The 21,652-nt window shown below is 43.9% G+C and overlaps 1 protein-coding gene across 1 annotated transcript; it reads right to left on the bottom strand.

Annotated features, from left to right (window-relative positions):
* Positions 1–47: 47 nt before the first annotated feature.
* On the bottom strand, positions 48–18,107 carry LOC115133030 (phenylalanine-4-hydroxylase-like). Its single transcript, XM_065021580.1, has 12 exons — positions 17,921–18,107; positions 16,681–16,797; positions 10,232–10,415; positions 8,907–8,995; positions 8,256–8,323; positions 7,643–7,839; positions 7,409–7,544; positions 7,074–7,143; positions 5,100–5,156; positions 4,895–4,990; positions 1,639–1,772; positions 48–1,493 (listed from the first exon to the last, which is right to left on the bottom strand). The coding sequence occupies exons 1-12, from the start codon at positions 17,978–17,980 to the stop codon at positions 1,370–1,372; spliced, it is 1,332 nt and encodes a 443-aa protein (XP_064877652.1). The 5' UTR covers positions 17,981–18,107; the 3' UTR covers positions 48–1,369.
* Between the last annotated feature and the right edge of the window lie 3,545 nt (positions 18,108–21,652).

Genomic DNA, 21,652 nt, shown 5'->3' with positions numbered 1-21,652 from the left:
ATTATAGCCTAATAATAATAATAAACCACAATTATTTTGAGAATTGATCTGAAAGAACCTTTTAAGCATACATTTATTTGACAAGTTAATAACACATTTTCATGCATATTATACAAACACGTGATAGTAAAGAATGGAAAAACAGTCGACCATTTGGATTAATCCGAATTCAGGATATAATCAAACACATTCTCTAACATGCTGGACATACACATTGCATTTCTTTATTGTGTTATATAAGCCTAGCTATTTCTAGCATAATGCAAGGATGTATTTTTGTTATTTGCGATTTAACCAATATAGATAGAATACTCAAGTGCGAATTAGATCGTCTTCAAAGCCCGAGCTAATAGTTCTGGAACAGCACTCTTCCAATGTAATCCCTCTCAGCTGGTTACAGAAAATGACATCGGTTAACCTATCAATACTGTAGTGGCGGTGTTGGATTTCTCGAACATACTGAAAAGGGTATGTTAAAATAATACTTCTCCTTGTTGGTGTTAACAAAAATCTAACGAAAAACTCACTCTCTTATCGAATAATTCATTTAAAGTTAATACTTGTTTTATGTAACTTCATATGTACAATGAGTGACTAATTTCGATGTGCATTTTCATTGGCTTAGTAGTATGTCTGTGTGATTCATTGAGCGAGTGCTCCTCTAATATTGACGACTAAAATGAAAATGTTCTACTTAAAATGACTAGTGTCTGGGATGCAGTAGGTATTTATGAATAATTTATATAAAGATGAAGCAGAATGCATTAGATGTTATAATGGACAAGCACACAGACTATAAATACAAAGAGTATAATGGAAATCTACAAGATTGATGAAATGCATTGAGATTCTATCATTGCGCACATCAGTATTGAAGGATGTCTCCAAAGTGGTCTCCTTACTCCATCTTCCGCAGGGCATTGCACAAGATCCCCATTTTCCCCTAAAATAAAAGCAACATGATAACATTAGGTAGTTCATCTGTGGAAGATTAAGAAACATTACATTGCAGTAGGAGTTGGGCATTCATACCGATATTGTATTGCATTAAACTGTTTTCAATTTGTAAAAGGCAAGACAAAAATAAATCCTAGTGTGGTCTTCTATAGCTCAGTTGGTAGAGCATGGTGCTTGCAATGCCAGAATACTGGGTTTGATTCCCAGGACCACCCTTATGTAAAATGTATGCCTGCATGACTGTAAGCCGCTTTGAATAAAAGTGTACGCTAAATAGCATATACTACACACAGTGTATATAAATGACAATTGGTAGAAAATCTCATTTGAATCCATTTCCAATAGTACTTGATGTTTGTATTTGCATAAGGGGTTATTGAGAAGTTAGTTTTATGAGGACTCCATAGAAATGTCACACACCACTGATGTTGTCAGCCAGTTTTCTCAGCTGCTGGGTGTTATCCAAGACTTCAATGCTTTGGGTGTACGCATTGTAGCGCACTGAGAAAGGTCTGGGGATGGTGTCGGCAAATTTCCTGTATAAAGAGTCATAACATAGGACTTTCAATTGAAAATGTGAACGTGTATATTGCGATATAAAGATCCAGAGTTCCAAAAGAAAATGCAGTGAATGAATGTGCCATATTTAACGTTTAATATTGTGCAGATGTTAAATATTACCTGACTCTCTCTTTGGCGTCATCAAAGCTCTCTGCAACAAAGTAAACGGGTTGGAATTCAGTGATTGGGTACTTCTGGAGGCTGGTCTTTGCAGGGTCAAATGGTTGAATCTTGGGCTTGTCTGTCAAAGAGTACTGTAAAACAATTCAAAACAGTCAAATGTTATTCCAGAGTTTGACTCCAACTCTAATCCCCACTTATGGGAGATGCACCACTGTCATGAATCAATCTACAATGAGCAGAATCCAGGTTACAAGTCCTCATTTGGTGTTTTGAGGTCACGGACCACTAGCAGTGTGCAATTCCTCAATGACATTCTGTGCGCCTAGGTAGCAGTAAACAGGAAGTGCAGTGTGAATGGCGTCCTGCAGTGATATGACTCAGCTAACTGCTCATCCTCTGATCCTCTGACTCAGCTAACTGCTCATCCTCTGATCCTTATGATGTGTTGTGCAGACATCGCTACCCTTTGGAGAGCCTTACACTTGTGGGTGGAGTAGTTTCTGTACCAGGCGGTGATACAGCCCGACAGGATGCTCTCGATTGTGCATCTGTAAAAGTTTGTGTGCTTTTGGTGACAAGCCAAATTTCTTCAGCCTACTGAGGTTGAAGAGGCGCCTCTGCGTCTTCTACACGACGCTGTCTGTGTGGGTGGACCAATTCAGTTTGTCCGTGATGTGTACGCCAAAGAACTTAACTTACTACCTTCTCCACTACTGTCCCGTCAGTGTGGATAGGAGGGTGCTCCCTCTGCTGTTTCCTGAAGTCCACGATCATCTCCTTTGTTTTGTTGACGTTGAGTGTGGGGTTATTTTCCTGACACCACACTCCGAGGGCCCTCACCTCCTCCCTGTAGGCCGTCTCGTCGTTGTTGGTAATCAAACCTACCACTGTAGTGTCATCTGCTAACTTGATGATTGAGTTGGAGGCGTGCATTGCCCCACAGTTGTGGGTGAACAGGGAGTACAGGAGAGGTCTCAGAACGCACCCTTGTGGGGCCCCAGTGTTGAGGATCAGCGGGGTGGAGATGTTATTACCTACCCTCACCACCTGGGGGCGGCCCGTCAGGAAGTCCAGTACCCAGTTGCACAGGGCGGGGTCGGGATCCAGGGTCTCGAGCTTGGAGGGTACTGTGGTGTTAAATGCTGAGCTGTAGTCGATGAACTGCATTCTCACAAAGGTATTCCTCTTGTCCAGATGGGTTAGGGCAATGTGCAGTGTGGTTGTGATTGCGTCGTCTGTTGACCTATTGGGGCGGTAAGCAAATTGGAGTGGGTCTAGGGTGTCAGGTAGGGTGGAGGTGATATGGTCCTTGACTAGTCTCTCAAAGCACTTCATGATGACGGAAGTGAGTGCTACGGGGCGGTAGTCGTTTAGCTCAGTTACCTTAACTTTCTTGGGAACAGGAACAATGGTGGCCCTCTTGAAGCATGTGGGAACAGCAGACTGGGATAAGGATTGATTGGACATGTCCGTAAACACACCAGCCAGCTGGTCTGCGCATGCTCTGAGGACACTGCTGGGGATGCCGTCTGGGCCTGCAGCCTTGCGAGGGTTAACACGTTTAAATGTTTTACTCACGTCGTCTGCAGTAAAGAAGAGTCCGCAGGTTTTGGTAGTGGGCCGTGTCAGTGGCACTGTATTGTCCTCAAAGCGAGCAAAGAAGTTGTTTAGTCTGTCTGGGAGCAAGACATCCTGGTCCGCGACTGGGCTGGTTTTCGTTTTGTAATCCGTGATTGACTGTAGACCCTGCCACATATCTCTTGTGTCTGAGCCGTTGAATTGCGACTCTACTTAGTCTCTACTGACGCTTAGCTTGTTTGATTGCCTTGCAGAGGGAATAGCTACACTGTTTGTATTCGGTCATGTTTCCGGTCACCTTGCCCTGATTAAAAGCAGTGGTTTGCGCTTTCAGTTTCGCGCAAATGCTGCCATCAATCTACTGTTTCTGGTTTGGGAATATTTTAATAGTTGCTGTGGGTACGACATCGCCAATGCACTTGCTAATAAATTTGCTCACAGAATCAGCGTATTCGTCAATGTTGTTGTTTGACGAAATGCGGAACATATCCCAGTCCACGTGATCGAAGCAATCTTGAAGCATGGAATCAGATTGGCCGGACCAGCGTTGAACAGACCTCAGTGCGGGAGCTTCCTATGTTAGTTTCTGTCTATAGGCTGGAAGCAACAAAATGGAGTCGTGGTCAGCTTTTCCGAAAGGAGGGCGAGGGAGTGCCTTATATGCATCGCGGAAGTTAGAATAACAATGATCCAGGGTTTTACCAGCCCTGGTTGCACAATCAATATGCTGATAGAATTTAGGGAGTCTTGTTTTCAGATTAGTCTTGTTCTAATCCCCAGCTACAATGAATGCAGCCTCAGGATATGTGGTTTCCAGTTTACATAGAGTCAAATGAAGTTCGTTCAGGGCCATCGATGTGTCTGCTTGGGGGGGAATATATGCGGCTGTGATTATAATCTAAGAGAATTCTCTTGGTAGATAATGCGGTCGACATTTGATTGTGAGGAATTCTAAGTCAGGTGAACAGAAGGACTTGAGTTCCTGTATGTTGTTATGATCACATCACGTCTCGTTAATCATAAGGCATACCCCCGCCCTTCTTCTTACCAGAAAGATGCTTGTTTCTGTCAGCGCGATGCATGAAGAAACCAACTGGCTGTACCGACTCCGATAGCGTGTCTCGAGTGAGCCATGTTTCCGTGAAGCAAAGAACGTTAGTCTCTTATGTCTCTCTGGAATTCTACCCTTGCTTGGATTTCATCTACCTTGTTGTCAAGAGACTGGACATTGGCCAGTAGTATGTTCGGGAGCAGTGCACGATGTGCCGGTCTCCGGAGCCTGACCAGAAGACTGCTTCGTCTGCCCCTTTTACGGCGTCGTTGTTTTGGTTCGCCGGCTGGGATCCGATCCATTGTCCTGGGTGGTGGGCAAAACTGAGGATCTGCTTCGGGAAAGTCGTATTCCTAATCGTAATGATGGTGAGTTGACGTTGCTCTTATATCCAACAGTTCCTCCCGACTGTATGTAATAAAACCTAAGATTACCTGGGATCCCAATGTAAGAAGTAACACGTAAAAAAAACAAAATAGTACATAGTTTCCTAGGAACGCGAAGCGAGGCGGCCATCTTTGTCGGCGCCGGAATTGTTCTGTTGTGAAGATGCCCAACATGTGACCACTATGGCTGCTTCTAGCATCTATTTGCCATTGGAAGGTGTAAATGCAATGTAAATACCTGCAGCTCTCCAAATGATGAGAGAAGGCCAGCTCCATAGGCCTTGATCTCAGAGCCCTGCTTGCAGAGGCCAAACTCCACTGTGAACCAATAGACCTGTGGACAGGCAGACACAAGGGCTCGTCACATATTCAATATTGTTTTGCCTTCCTCTGGTATCAGGAGTCGTCTCACAACATCAACTACAGCCGTCTGAGATACTTACAGTAGCAAGCCTCTCAATGTACTCGTCGGGGGCACCCAGGGAAGCCAGACCGATTTCCTGTTCAGAATAGCGTCAAATAAATCATGTTATTGTCCAAACAGTTGAAGTCGGGAGTTTGCATACACCTTAGCCAAATACATTTTAAACTCAGTTTCACAATTCCTGACATTTAATCAGAGTAAAAATTCCCTGTCTTAGGTCAGTTAGAATCACCACCTTATTATAAGAATGTGAAATGTCAGAATAATAGTAGAAATAGTTATTTATTTCAGCTTTTATTTCTTTCATCACATTCCCAGTGTCAGAAATTTACATAAACTCAATTAGTATTTGTTACCATTGCCTTTAAATTGTTTAACTTGGGTCAAATGTTTCAAGTAGCCTTCCATAAGCTTCCCACAATAAGTTGGGTGAATTTTGGCCCATTTCTACAGACAGAGCTGGTGTAACTGAGTCAGGTTTGCAGGCCTCCTTGCTAGCACACGCTTTTCAGTTCTACCCACAAATTTTCTATAGGATTGAGGTCAGGGCTTTGTTATGGCAACTCCAATACCTTGACATTGTTGCCCTTAAGCCATTTTGCCACAACTTTGGAAGTATGCTTGGGGTCATTGTCCATTTGGAAGACCCATTTGCGACCAAGCTTTAACTTCCTGACTGATGTCTTGAGATGTTGCTTCAATATATCCACATAATTATCCTGCCTCATGATGCCATCTATTTTGTGAAGTGCACCAGTCCCTCCTGCAGCAAAGCACCCCCAGAACATGATGCTGCCACACCCGTGCTTCACGGTTGGGATGGTGTCCTTTGGCTTGCAAGCCTCCTCCTTTTTCCTTCAAACATAACGATGGTCATTATGGCCAAACAGTTCTATTTTTTTTCATCAGACCAGATTACATTTCTCCAAAAAGTACGATCTTTGTCCTCATGTGCAGTTGCAAACCGTAGTCTGGCTTTTTTTATGGCGGTTTTGGAGCAGTGGCTTCTTCCTTTCTGAGCGGCCTTTCAGGTTATGTCGATATAGGACTCGTTTTACTGTGGATATAGATACTTTTGCACCTGTTTCCTCCAGCATCTTCACAAGGTCCTTTGCTGTTGTTCTGGGATTGATTTGCACTTTTCGCACTAAAGTACGTTCATCTCTAGGAGACAGAATGCGTCTCCTTCCTGAGCGGTGTGACGGCTGCGTGATCCCATGGTGTTTATACTTGCGTACTGTTGTTTGTACAGATGAACGTGGTACCTTCAGGCTTTTGGAAAATGCTCCCAAGGATGAACCAGAATTGTGGAGGTCCACCATTTTTTTTCTGATGTCTTGGCTGATTTCTTTTGATTTTCCCATGATGTCAAGCAAAGAGGCACTGAGTTTGAAGGTAGGCCTTGAAATACATCCACATGTACACCTCCAATTGACTCAAATGATGTCAATTAGCCTACCAGAAGCTTCTAAAGCCATGACATCATTTTCTGGAATTTTCCAAGTATTTAAAGGCACAGTCATTTTAGTGTACGTAAACTTCTGACCCACTGGAATTGTGATACAGTGAAATAATCTGTCTGTAAACAATTGTTGGAAAAACTACTTGTGGTCATGCACAAAGTAGATGTCCTAACAGACTTGCAAAAACTATAGTTTGTTTACAAGACATTTGTGGAGTGGTCGAAAAACGAGTTTTAATGACTCCAACCTAAGTGTATGTAAACTTCTGACTTCAACTGTATCTGCTTCAGGATATTGTGCTGTAACACAGATGAAAGCGTTCTACAGGAGTAAAACCAATATTAGAGAAAGACTGACACATGCAGTACAGTTGCATGGCATTCTCCTCGATCCTCTTCAACATTATGACTAGCATGACTGTGTTTGAAGCTGATCTTTAAAGTGGTACCTTTTTCACGCCAACGATAGTTCTCTGAAGTTATGATACCAGCAGGGGTTAAAGAAAGTTCATGTCCTCTTGTGTTCTTTACCTGTGAGAATTGGGCAAAGGTGGGGTCAGCAAACAGAGGAACATGGCCCAGGAGTTCATGGCAGATATCCCTGTGGAGAGATGTAAGTCAATGACTGTAGAACATATTCAACTGGTCCCAAGGTGGGGTGTGATACCTATATAAAGGCACGGACACAACAGTGGCGTTTGCCGGCCGAAAATACTTAACAGGGTGCCGTAATTTGCAAACCGAGTACGATTCTATGTGTGTGGAAATGGGCAAAAATGACAAATCGGACGGTCCATAAAACATACCATGGCAATGTTATGTTTTTGATGTTTTTTTCCCCTTAAAATGATGAGGGTGACACTTACGGCTCAGGTGTGTACATGGGCTTGGAATGGTGCCGGATGTACTGTGTAGAGTGGAAGACTCGGAAGGCCAGACCAGCCAGGAAATCCCGAGAGGAGAGCAGGCCAGCCACTGGGCGCAGCCGAAAACCTGTGCACGCTAAAACAGAGAGGAGGGGAGGGTACCATGTCAGTGTATGTGGGACGCTGATAGAAGCAGAGGAAGTGGGGCACTTAGGCACGATCGGTTGTCTTTACACTGCAGGTAGCGTGAGATGTCCTCCAGCTGGGGGATGTTGTCCTGCCTGTAGCCGCAGTACTGCTCCAGCAGGGGGAACACACGGTTGTGCTCGCGGCAGGCATGCGTGGGGTACAGAGTCTTCAGCTCATTGAACACTGTGCTCCATGTGGCCTTCTCCTCCGCTGTGTACTCCACCTTGGGAATGACCTGGCCACTGAAACAGAGCGACACACTGTTGTTAAAACACACTTGTGTATAATATGTTATTCTATACACAGACACACAGTCCCTATTTGGTGAGGGAGGATGGATGGGGGGATCAGTGAGTGGATTCACTTCATTATTCTCCCAAGGTCCCACTGCTATGTAAATGTGAGCTTCCTGTGAGGGCGTTTTCATTGGGGCTGGCGCTCTTTGTAGTTCCTGGGAATAATGAAGTCTCAATTATGCGAACAAAGCTAGAGGCTTCAAATCCACCACTGCCCCCTCTGTAATTTGTCCCCTTTTGTTTGTGGTCATTTTCAATAAAAGGCCAAGCGGGGACTGAAATGAGGCTGGAGGAGAGGGACATCGATCACTTCTAGTAGCCCAAGAGAAAAAGTATTCTTGTCTGGATGGATGGATAGTTACTGTCTGTAGCTGTAGGCAATGTCGGCAAACTCCTTCCTCCTGGTTCTGTACACTGGGTCTGTGAAGCCCTGGAGTGAAAGACAGAAGTAATCCATATTAGATCTTATTTATGATCACTGCCTGGCCCTGTATATAGTGTGTAAATCCTCAGCTAGGACTACTTGGACACGTTGGCAGCATCATACTCTCCCACTCTGCTGAGAGCCCTGGCTGGAAACACATATTCAAATGAGGCCTTTGTAGAATGTATGCTGCTCATGAGGAATACATTTCACTTTATAGACGGTGGCAAAAGGGAGCAATTATCTATAATTATAGGGGCTCAATTAAAGCAATGACATCAATTTGGGGCCCTAGAGAGTTTCCATTAGAATAGATAGCAGAGTGGGGACTCATCACGATTTGAGTCTTTCATAAAACACACGTGTGGGTGCACATGCACACACACATGTACATACGTATGTACATGCACACACACAAATCAAATGAAATAGTAATTGTCACACGCTTCATATAACAAGTGTGACCTAACAGTGAAATGTCAACTTACGGGTCCTTCCCAACAATGCAGACACACAGACAATACAAAGCAGACACCCAGTACACAGTGTGTAGGATGTAAACAGACAGTAATAAATGTTTGATCCTTACAGGGTGATCAGAATCCAGCTCAGATCCGTAGCTCAGAATCTGGTTGGCAAAGCGATCCAAGTCCTGGATGTCATTGGGGAACCATGGAACTGTGGGACGGGGGAATCTCCTCATTACCCAGTTCAGGTGAATATGACAAATAGATATATACATGGCCAAAACAGACCAGAGTAAAACCAGTCAAAACAATGGTGCATAACCTCTTGAGATGTAGAAAACTACAATTTAGTCATATTTACAATTGCCTGTAGTATATCTGCCTTGTGTTCAATGTCCAGTTCCAAAATGTAAATTGATTGAAACAAGTGAAGCCCAAATGAATATTGATGTGGATGGCTTTGTGGGGGTTTTGCCTGCAGGGTGCTTTGTATTGGGATAGAACACTATCCAGTAACCATGTTGACAGTGAACAGAGCACCAGAGGAGGTCACCCATTGGCTCATTTATGACAGTTAGAAGTACTGGACGTCGACCATTAATCTAAATCGAGGCCGTGTGGTCCAGCCTGAGGCTAGGAGAACAATGGGACTCCACCAAAGTCCTCTCAAAACAGCCTGTCTCCATCTCAGACCATAAATATCTCTAATATCCTCCAATCACACATTAACCTGTCGCCCTGTCCAGTAGACGATAGGGCTAGGCAGAGGGGGCTTGGTGGTGGCCCTGTCTATCTGGGATGAGCGATGACCCTGAGGATGAGCGATGACCCTGGGATGAGCGATGACTCGGGTTTCCCTCCTCTGGGTCTGTGATAGAGGCAGTCTGTTCTGTGACAGTCGGTGACACTGGGCTCCTCTGTTTGCAGCCAGGCCAGTTGGTGCCCAGTAACTAAACTAATGTCATTGTGGAAACAACTAATAAAGGAGGCTGGATGTGAGGGACAGGCTATCCGTCTCCGCGGCGACGCTCATCACCTCATTAGACAGTCTGGCTGGTGGCCTGCTAAAGCGCCACCCAAAGTTCAGATCATGTGACACACACACACAGGCTTTGTCTACTTCCCCCTTCTCCCTCCTAGACACAAATATATCATCATATAATTATTGTTAAGTACACTTAAAATAATGATTTAATAGTCATGATTTTAATCAGTCATGGTTTTTAAAACTTTCAGTCATGGTTTCTAATATGTTATATGCATATCTAGATTGATTATTCATTGATAATATCTTTCTATATGCATACACTCATACACACCAGGATTAGGATGAATTCCATTTCAACTCTAGTCAATTCAAAAAGTAATTCTGTATTCCAATTCCAAATATACCTAATTAAAAAGCGTTGCCGAGAGTTGGAATTAACCCCAATCCTGATACACACACCTGTGTCCTTCTGTTTGTTGCGTGAGAACTCGTGCACGTGGCCACTGATCTCGGTGCGCAGGCCGTCGATGACCTCGTCCAGGGACTTGGAGTAGCTGGTGTCCACGCTGATGAAGAACTCAAACTCCTGGTTGTTCAGTCGCGACGGGCGAGACTCGATGTGCATCAGGTTGATGCCCTTCTCCTGTTGAGTCAGAGACAGAGGAGAAGCCATGTAGCTCTGTAAATCCTGTGTGACAGCTGGGTGGTTCAATCCTGCTATTAGATCTTGTAAATCACTTTATTTCTTTGGTTATTTTGTTGTGTATATTTACTTTAAAAGCATCATTGTATTATTGACAATAAAAGTTAGGTTACATCTTTGAAAAACGAGTTTAAAAACCTGTGATTCAACTCATGACGATCCAGCACTGGAAATACTTTGTGTGGACTTAGCATACCCCTAGAGGGCGCCAAGTGCACATCCAAACAGTGGTCATTTGACAGGCTTTGTGGAGTCGACCATGCCCTTAGGACAGAACAGTACACCACTAAACAATCACCCAGATAATTAACTGTGGGCTGGATGTTATAGAACCGACTAGAGCCAGGACGTGAGCTGTGGTAGCATTGAAAGGGCTTGCACAACAACCATATGAATCTGCTGTTGTTTCAACATCCAACAGCATTTAGTTACAAAACAACGCTCCAAAATATGCCCCCCGCCCAGTTAATGTGGACCCAGGGCCTCTATGGGTTGTTTGGATAGATGTGTGTACCTCCTAGGGATGTCGCTATGCTCCTGGTGACTTTTGAAGTGGAATGAATGTCTACCACAAGGCCTCGTGTGAGTGACATTAACCCTACCCGTGCCCTGGCTGGGCTAAGGCCTTGGTCCGGTCATGACAAGCTTACTGATGCTAGGAATTAACTCCTCACATGTCATCCAACCCACATCACATGGGCTGGCGTTTCAGAGGGATAAACAGGGAGTTAGTGAGATGTAACTGGGGACTGGAACTGCATAGGAGGACTTCTTGACTCCAAATGAATACTGTAAATGTACATGGGTATGAATGATGCTGGTTATGCAGCTGGTGATGTGGATATATGGAGCCAATGTAAACGTTTCCTTTGCATTCAGTCCTTCCTACTTGAGCTGTCATTTTCAGGTTCTCACATTCAAATTATGATGGTTTCTACTTGGATGCCTTCGATGTTTCACTCCACATATACATAAAGCCATATGGGAACATTGTATTCCTAAACCATGCATATGATCCCCGTTTTCCCACTGATGACTGAGAGGTGCTCTACGGGGGGGGTGCCAGCTGATGTTGATGGTTGTCAGGGTAACGTGGCCTGTTTTAAGCGAAAAGGAGGGTGTGGATGCTGGAAAGTGATTGGACTAAAACTTGGTCTGATGGTGGGGAAGTTTTGGGTTTTACAGGGAGATGGGGGTGGATCTGGGGAATGAGAGCTCATAGGTGCAGAGGGGCTTCTCATGTTTACATTTGGAGCACAGCACATGGAAGATACTTATTGATCTCACACATCTCCACAAACACGCATTTAAGATGTTTTTTTTTAATCTGTAGGGGAGAGTGGGGTAAGTTGAGCTGTTATTTACATTCAGCATCACAACATCAAGGGAAATATAGTATTCTTTCTAACAAAGATATCTACATATATTTTAGGATGGTGTGTGTCCCTGGAAATAATCAGAATTCATAATAGTTTTGAAAACGGCTTGCCCCCCAAAAAAAGTGGTCTCTTGTCACAATTTACCCTGGGTAGGTTGAAAATAGGGACAGGGTGAGTGGGTGATGGGAATGGAAGGTCAAAGTTTAATTCATGGAATGGGGATGTGGTATATTGTATATTTAAATGTATGCCTACTTTCAGATATAGATCTCTCTGTACAAAATCACTAACCCTTCCATTTCTTGACCAGTTGTCTGGGACAGGGATGTTGTTCCGATGTACCAATTCGTAGGCAAGTTATTTTGAGGCGATTAGGCCCATGAAATGGGTCTGCAAAATTCTTGATATGTTTATCAAGCTCAGCCTCCATGTCACTCAGATAAGACCTCGTGTGCCTCTGCTACTCTCTCATAGCCTCTCTTTATACAGCTCAGACTCCATGTCACTCAGATAAGACCTCGTGTGCCTCTGCTACTCTCTCATAGCCTCTCTTTCACAAGGAACATGTTAGTTTTCTTTTCTTGTCAATGTACCTCTTCAGTGTCATTCAGTCTTTTTTTCCCATCCATTGCTGCTGATCGAATGAACTTCTTCCCCTCTCACTCCATTGGCTGCTCTCTCAAGAACCTCAAGGGGGATAGACCCCTGATTGTTTAGCATTTGTATACACGGGACATGAGGATGTCTGCTCTGTAACAATACAAATGCAATATCTTGAGTTCATATGCATGACCTATTGCAGGCATATTATGCATACAACTGACCAAATTGAATCATTTGTATGGAGAATGGTAACCATTGGCTCTACTTATCCTAATGTCCATTTTCTCAACTTACTCCAAGGCAAACATTTTGTCTATATTAGCCAACATGGCCACAAGGATGAACTTTCAAGCTAGGTTTAGAACCTCATGTGAAGTTTATAGAGACCCCAACTGATGTATAAAACCATCTACATTGGTTTCGATTCAAGCATCATGAAACATATAGCACACTAAATTAATTTATTTTCTGTTTTTTGGACCTAACTTACCACTTTTTCCATGTGGTTTCTTCCTTCACAAGACTCCATGAAATGATGACCTCTTCCTCAATATTTGGTCAGATGATTCATTGTGTGTATGGTTTCTTAGAAACAAGGGGTGGCTCAACTAACCCTTTGACACAACGTACCCCGCTCTCCCCTACAAGTGAGGCACAAGACAATCCAATTCTGTTTTGACCACTAGGACATTAAACTTTGATAGCACTTCATCGTCGAAGGTGAAACAATGGATGTGCTGCCCAACAGCCCCGACTGCGTGCTACGAAGTACACAGTCGTTTAAGTCAACACAAAATTTAAAAAAAACAATGCACCTTGGTACAGGGTCAACTGTTGCTGGTGGCAACAACACAACATGGTTAAATGAACGCAGTAGCCATAACTGGTGACCATATTGGGGTCGGATGGGTGTCTTCCAGTCTGTTTGACTATTTCAAAAACAGAAACCTCAGCCTGCATCGTGGATCAAAGAGCGGCCTGGAACGATTGTGTACACAGCTGCTCCCGTAGATATCTAAGATAAAGATGGCATCACACTAACAGTTACCATAGAGCCGTAAATCTACACTGTCGGGCTTACATCCCCTCAACTCTAAATTCAGTAACCTACATTAACAACATTGGCTACTAATACATTGGGCAACCAGCACATTGGACAAAGACGTCAGATCAACAACCACATTTTGGTTAATATTTGATTGAGTTGTCAACAAACTCAAAATATATCAAATAGACCAAACCTTGAACCCTGGTTGAAAGGTCTTGGGTTAAAGTGACACAACAATGTTCAACATGTATGTGTTAAGACAGCTACAGCATCATCCATGATGATGCAATGGTATCATTTTGATTCCGAAATAACAAGGAAACAATGTTGACAAACACTTTTTGCCCAGAAGTAGAGGGAACCTACTGCACCAACCTAAAGCCTGGGACTTGAATGATACGTTATGTAAAAACCTTGGGGTAGTCCTCCAACTCCTTCACACCCTGCTGGAAACTCTCCACTAACATTTGGCTAGTTAAATGTTCATGTAAGTTCTTCCCCAGGGAAATGTCCAGTATTCATACTTCATGGGGGTGCAGTAGTTACCGTACAGTGCATTTACTGGAGCATTATTTTCCATGACCTTGGCCTCTGTCGCAGGAGCCTGCGTGGAGATTGAACAAACTGGTCTATATGTATGAGAGAGCCTGTTTCAATCGGACACAGAGCTGTACACATTAAAACACAGCAGGCCCTACGGTAGGATATACTCCTACTGGGGGGAACTATGTACTGTATTCAGCCAGACACGGGTCCTTCACTGGGGCAGGTACCCGGATGCAGGAGGATGGTCAGTAACCAGGAACATCTGGAGCTAACTGGAAACACGCTGTCTTAAGAAGCGCGTTTGGTTGCGTACCTTGTAAATTCTTACATGGGAGGGAGAGAAGGGAAACGGGGGAAGGTCTGGCTAACTCAGTGTGAAGCCCTGGCCTACATGGAGGGAGAGAAGGGAAACGGGGGAAGGTCTGGCTAACTCAGTGTGAAGCCCTGGCCTACATGGAGGGAGAGAAGGGAAACGAGGGAAGGTCTGGCTAACTCAGTGTGAAGCCCTGGCCTACATGGAGGGAGAGAAGGGAAACGAGGGAAGGTCTGGCTAACTCAGTGTGAAGCCCTGGCCTACATGGAGGGAGAGAAGGGAAACGAGGGAAGGTCTGGCTAACTCAGTGTGAAGCCCTGGCCTACATGGAGGGAGAGAAGGGAAACGAGGGAAGGTCTGGCTAACTCAGTGTGAAGCCCTGGCCTACATGGAGGGAGAGAAGGGAAACGAGGGAAGGTCTGGCTAACTCAGTGTGAAGCCCTGGCCTACATGGAGGGAGAGAAGGGAAACGAGGGAAGGTCTGGCTAACTCAGTGTGAAGCCCTGGCCTACATGGAGGGAGAGAAGGGAAACGAGGGAAGGTCTGGCTAACTCAGTGTGAAGCCCTGGCCTACATGGAGGGAGAGAAGGGAAACGAGGGAAGGTCTGGCTAACTCAGTGTGAAGCCCTGGCCTACATGGAGGGAGAGAAGGGAAACGAGGGAAGGTCTGGTTAACTCAGTGTGAAGCCCTGGCCTACATGGAGGGAGAGAAGGGAAACGAGGGAAGGTCTGGCTAACTCAGTGTGAAGCCCTGGCCTACATGGAGGGAGAGAAGGGAAACGAGGGAAGGTCTGGCTAACTCAGTGTGAAGCCCTGGCCTACATGGAGGGAGAGAAGGGAAACGAGGGAAGGTCTGGCTAACTCAGTGTGAAGCCCTGGCCTACATGGAGGAGAGAAGGGAAACGAGGGAAGGTCTGGCTAACTCAGTGTGAAGCCCTGGCCTACATGGAGGGAGAGAAGGGAAACGAGGGAAGGTCTGGCTAACTCAGTGTGAAGCCCTGGCCTACATGGAGGAGAGAAGGGAAACGAGGGAAGGTCTGGCTAACTCAGTGTGAAGCCCTGGCCTACATGGAGGGAGAGAAGGGAAACGAGGGAAGGTCTGGCTAACTCAGTGTGAAGCCCTGGCCTACATGGAGGGAGAGAAGGGAAACGAGGGAAGGTCTGGCTAACTCAGTGTGAAGCCCTGGCTGTCTCTTTAAATTGGTCCCCTGGACTGACAAATGGCAGCTAGTAAACTTCTGTCTGATCTTTTAGTCTCTCTGATTTTTACGGGCATGATCGTTACCTCCCTAAAGGTAACCTCCCTAAAGTTGCTAGTGATAAATGGTCCCGTGGCGCTTGCAACATCAGGGTTGTGGGTTGGATTCCCACAGGAAACCAATATGAAAGCATGTATGAAAATGTATTCCCTCGCTACTGTAAAAGGCTCTGGATTCGAGTGTCTGCTGAATGACTCCAATGTAAAAAAATAACTGTCCTCCTGAAGGAGTGACGAAGCCGTTTTCCTGTTCCAGAACACAGCTGTGAAGTTGACTCTCTGAAGATACTGTGGATTAGTCTTTTTCCATCTGTTTTATTCATATTTGGAACGCATGGTATGACATGGATAAAAACACCTGATCGTTTGTTTATAGCCTGTTGTGCTTGTATTGAACAACAGCCTCATACTCACTTCTCTTTCTCACCTACAGAAACTATTTCAACATCTAGCTTTTAAAGTTAAATAAAGATTAAATAAATAATAATAAAGCTATTTCAGCTTTTGCAGCTTTTACAGCTATTTCAGCTTTTGCAGCTTTTACAGCTTTTACAGCTATTTCAGCTTTTACAGCTTTTACAGCTATTTCAGCTATTTCAGCTTTTACAGCTTTTACAGCTATTTCAGCTTTTACAGCTTTTACAGCTTTTACAGCTTTTACAGCTATTTCAGCTTTTACAGCTTTTACAGCTTTTACAGCCTTTTCAGCTATTTCAGCTTTTACAGCTTTTACAGCTATTTCAGCTTTTACAGCTATTTCAGCTTTTACAGCTATTACAGCTTTTTGCAGCTTTTACAGCTTTTACAGCTTTTGCAGCTATTACTGCTTTCAGCTTTTAATTTTTTTCTTTTTTAGCTTTCCAGGTTTTTTACTTCTTATTTGTCCTTGACCCATGACTCATTGGACCCATGACTCATTGGACAAACACATCAGAGCATTTCAGAATAAAGATTGAACATTACTTTGCATGTGTGTGACTACAGTACATTACTGCACATGTAAGATTGTTTGTTTGCACTGTGTACATTCATGTTTACGGTTATGTTGAGTGATTTACCTCAAACAGCCTGAGGGCTTTGGCCAGCGCCCCAACCTCCTCCTTCAGGGAGAAGAAGCAGGACAGCACCCCCGCCTTGGCACTGGTCTCTTCCTCCAGGTACATGGAGCCTTTCCTCTGCAACAAGACAAGACAAGACAAGACTTATGACCCCCGGGGCTGGACCTTACCACTGCACACATTCCAGGGGGGAAACCTTCTGTAGCGTGGTGACCCTTGGCATTACCTGAACTACACGGCTATTTCTCTTCCTTTATGCCCTCTCACTCTTTCGCTCTCTGATTAGCCGAACCGCAAACACGTCGCCCACTCCCTAATGACTGAGCCTCCACAATCTGACCCACAAACCTGATTGGAATCCAGGTAGATCAAACAGTTGAACAAATAGGCATTATATCATTAGGATTGTGTTCATTTAATCCATGAATGAAAGTATCACTCACAATGAAAAATCATGTTTGGTGTTTGTGTGTGGGCTGTGGTTATAGAACCCAGGTTATTTTGCGTATTCTAAAAGACTTACCTCTTAAAGCGCAAAGCTTTCACACCTTTCCCCTCTGACCTTTTGTAGTAATGACCCCTGACACCATCTCATCCAAATCGACTATTTATCTCTACTCAGCACAAATACCTCGACGTCCACAATTCCTTGAACTTCGCTGTTTATTGGGATTCTATCCATTTAGAATCTCCACAGTCCGTTATTGTGATGAATTAACAAACACTAACCGTTTTATCATTACCTCTCAAGCAAAAGCCGGTGTTAAACTGTGCACCCCTTTTCTAGATCAGATTAAAAACATCTATACATATATTTATCACACACATTCCTGCATGGATTCATAGTCACTGACCTTTTAACATGATTCACAATGACTATGAGATGTTTACAATAGTCTAGTCTGTGTTGCCATTCCGCCGACTAGAAAATTCCATCCACAGTGAACAACATAGCTGCCAGTCTAATAGCCGTTTCACCAAATGACACTGTGACTTAATACAATAGCACGTTTTAAAGGGGGTTTGTCCAATGCCAAATATACCTGTTCCCTTCCCTATCTCGTGACATGGAATTTACTGCACAATAATCATGATATGGCTATATTGAATGAATAGAATCATAAAAATAACATATTGTCATCACCGTTATATTATTAGTGAAAAAACAAGTTCATAAATGTATGTTGTTAAACATTTAATATGATTGTTTACACTAGATTTGATGTTTAATATTGCTTACCTCTTTGCCATTGTCAGGTGTGGGATAGTCCCCGTTCATATTTTTGTATGCCTTGTCCATCCTCCAGTCTTCTCGTTGCGCAGGTATGAAACTACTGATGCTGAATGTGTGTGCTTTGGTCGAATTTGTTTGAGCAGCTCAAGTTCAACTTCAGCCATTCATGTTGTCCCACCTGACACCACACCCCCTTATGGTTTGTATCCCTGTCACGCGAATGAGTATAGCCCTATGGAGCCATGACGTTATGAAACTGCTATATTGGCTCATTTTGTTATTTGCTATATGGGCACACCTGGTTCTTATTGTCTAGCGCTGGGGTAGAGGTGGCTGTGTAAATGTTCAGAAACAACGTTTCGTAACCATAACCAAGCCTCCACCCACAGGACTTCCCTGTGATGTAACAGATGAATATGACTTAGGTATATTGATGAAGAGGATGGTCAATGCATTCCTATACTGTGACGCATGCTCATAATGAGACATTGGACCACTATAATGACCCTAAAATCAATATAGTTGTGTAGCTGCTACTCATATAAGGCTACGTTATGACAGTAAACGACGCAACTTGTATCGATCAAAAGTTTGTTGCAGTTCTTTAGATATTTTGTGTTATGAATGTTTTGGGGTTGGTTTTGCTTGCTTGGCCCCTCTTACCAGCATCCAGTGGTGTGATGGTGCTCCTAAAAGCCACAAGGTGGCGCCAAACAACCGGTTAAAACAGGTTGTAGCTGATGTTTAATACAGCGCCACTTCAGCGGCCTGCCTACATGACGTCCCTCTATAAAAACAAACGGAGAGTTGTAAATTACTTTTCAAAATAAAAACAATTTGACTCCGAGTGTCTTATAGGACTAAGCCATGTAGGAATACTGAATTTTTTTGTGTCACGTGCCAGGGCAACATACCTGTCAACTGGTGAATAAGCCGTAAGTATTTTACATTTCACATGACTCTAATTTAAAACGTTAAAACAGCTATTTAAATAAATTGTCATACAGCTCCATCCTTTCTGATGGTGTTCAACGAACACAGTAAGGCAATAGGCCTAGACATGTGGGCCTATCAATAATATACCCAGAATTCTCCTCTACAACAATGAAGGTAGGCCTATCAATAATATACCCAGAATTCTCCTCTACAACAATGAAGGTGGGCCTATCAATAATATACCCAGAATTCTCCTCTACAACAATGAAGGTAGGCCTATCAATAATATACCCAGAATTCTCCTCTACAACAATGAAGGTAGGCCCATCAATAATATACCCAGAATTCTCCTCTACAACAATGAAGGTAGGCCTATCAATAATATACCCAGAATTCTCCTCTACAACAATGAAGGTAGGCCTATCAATAATATACCCAGAATTCTCCTCTACAACAATGAAGGTAGGCCTATCAATAATATACCCAGAATTCTCCTCTACAACAATGAAGGTAGGCCCATCAATAATATACCCAGAATTCTCCTCTACAACAATGAAGGTAGGCCTATCAATAATATACCCAGAATTCTCCTCTACAACAATGAAGGTAGGCCTATCAATAATATACCCAGAATTCTCCTCTACAACAATGAAGGTAGGCCTATCAATAATATACCCAGAATTCTCCTCTACAACAATGAAGGTAGGCCTATCAATAATATACCCAGAATTCTCCTCTACAACAATGAAGGTAGGCCCATCAATAATATACCCAGAATTCTCCTCTACAACAATGAAGGTGGGCCTATCAATAATATACCCAGAATTCTCCTCTACAACAATGAAGGTAGGCCTATCAATAATATACCCAGAATTCTCCTCTACAACAATGAAGGTAGGCCTATCAATAATATACCCAGAATTCTCCTCTACAACAATGAAGGTAGGCCTATCAATAATATACCCAGAATTCTCCTCTACAACAATGAAGGTAGGCCTATCAATAATATACCCAGAATTCTCCTCTACAACAATGAAGGTAGGCCCATCAATAATATACCCAGAATTCTCCTCTACAACAATGAAGGTGGGCCTATCAATAATATACCCAGAATTCTCCTCTACAACAATGAAGGTAGGCCTATCAATAATATACCCAGTATTCTCCTCTACAACAATGAAGGTAGGCCTATCAATAATATACCCAGAATTCTCCTCTACAACAAAGAAGGTAGGCCTATCTACCTCTCCTTGTTAAAAGAGACCACAAACAAGCATTTGATAGAATAGGCCTACTCACAATTCAACAATGTGGTATTAACAATGAGAACACACCCAACCCACTCATGGTCATTATGGATAGTGACACGATGATAAATCTATGCAAGGAGAGGGTCTGACCTCTACTTGACCTCCTGTATAAGAGCATTCATTTCTTCAGACTGCACATATGTCATCCCACTGTATATCAGTGACTACACACTTGTCTCCTATACCAATGACTGCTGTTGGATTCCATTGCATAGCTGCACAGATAGTCAATGCTGTAATAACGGTGTCATTAAACCTCATTAATGTGCCTGTCTGCTTCCTCAATGTGTTCTTCACACTGTACATCAGATCGGGGACTCACTGCGTCATTAACGGTGATGGAGACAATTGCTCGTTCTTCATGTGAAGTGGCCAAGTGTGTGCGGACAACGGCCTGTTCCATAGAGCCTCAGTCCTCTTCTCTCTGTCTCACACAGAGCATCTGTTCTCACTAAGTACTCCTTGGGTCAAATGTGTTCTGGGGCATTTTGTCATTTGGGTGCTTCATGTGAAAAATAGTGAGGAATGAACATTTAGCCTGTCTCAGGACCCATTCCCTGAATGTTTCCCACATGTATTCTAGCCGTTGTGAGTTTCTTAGACCTTTTGTGGGTCATTATCTGCCCTATCATTATGCAACACAGACCACGGATTCAATTATGTTGTTGTGGTGTTCGTCTGAATAACTGCAGAGTCCGTGTGATTGTAGAGACTAGACTAGGAAGCTGGGTTGGGACAAGACAGATGACAGGGGGGGGCATTATAGAGTTGTGAGGCTTAATTGTGTCTTCATGAGAGATGTCGTTGATTTATGGCCTGATTGACGGCAGTCCTGTGAATCGGGCCCACATGTGCACTGTCTCCCAGCCGCAGCCCAGTGTCCACAGGGGTGCTGAAGAATCTACTCTGGGTTTCCACTGGCATTGTGCAAAACTCTTTTTGAACTGAGTGAGAGAGAGGGAGAGAGATTGAAGGGGGGGGGGTAAAGAATTAAACTTTGAGGCTTTCAGCAGGGCTGTTGTAAAGAGAGTGAAAGGGGAATGGGGGCCGTGTGGCCAGCCACATGGGCTGTTCTCACTCGGATAATGGAGCTCTTTCTGTGGCACTTAACCCCCTCGCCGCACGCTGGGAACAGGCAGCCGTGCGCCCACCGCGTCTCAACAGACACGCTCAGACACGCTCACCCGCTGCATAATTGAATTTTACACCCAGGAAAGTCACCCCCGGCCACCTCCCTGCTACACGTGGCCCTGACAGCAACTCTCCCAGGATCACAGCACATCTCACCCAGGCCAGCACAGAGAGGACGCAGGCCCAATGTCGGTAGGCCCATTGGGAGAATGGTGGATAGAGAGTAATAATTACTCCATGTGATGGGAGACCGTGGTCTACTTTACTGTAGAATCTGGGTTGAAGTGTTTGGTGGACTTATGCAGGTTTTTCTGGACACCATTCAGTTGTCTCTCTGACTTCATATAATATCTGATTCTAA

Source organism: Oncorhynchus nerka, linkage group LG8 (genome assembly GCF_034236695.1).
Source record: "Oncorhynchus nerka isolate Pitt River linkage group LG8, Oner_Uvic_2.0, whole genome shotgun sequence".
Taxonomy (NCBI): Eukaryota; Metazoa; Chordata; class Actinopteri; order Salmoniformes; family Salmonidae; genus Oncorhynchus; species Oncorhynchus nerka.
This window is presented reverse-complemented; position numbering and strand designations above follow the sequence as displayed.

Bases quoted from the DNA above. Each gene is read 5' to 3' on its own strand.
- LOC115133030 (XM_065021580.1), bottom strand. From the start codon at position 17,980: ATGGACAAGGCATACAAAAATATGAACGGGGACTATCCCACACCTGAC. The intron at 16,798-17,920 runs GTAAGCAATATT...GTCTTGTTGCAG, and splicing joins CACCTGACAATGGCAAAGAG to AGGAAAGGCTCCATGTACCT. The intron at 1,494-1,638 runs GTAATATTTAAC...CTCTTTATACAG, and splicing joins GACGCCAAAGAGAGAGTCAG to GAAATTTGCCGACACCATCC.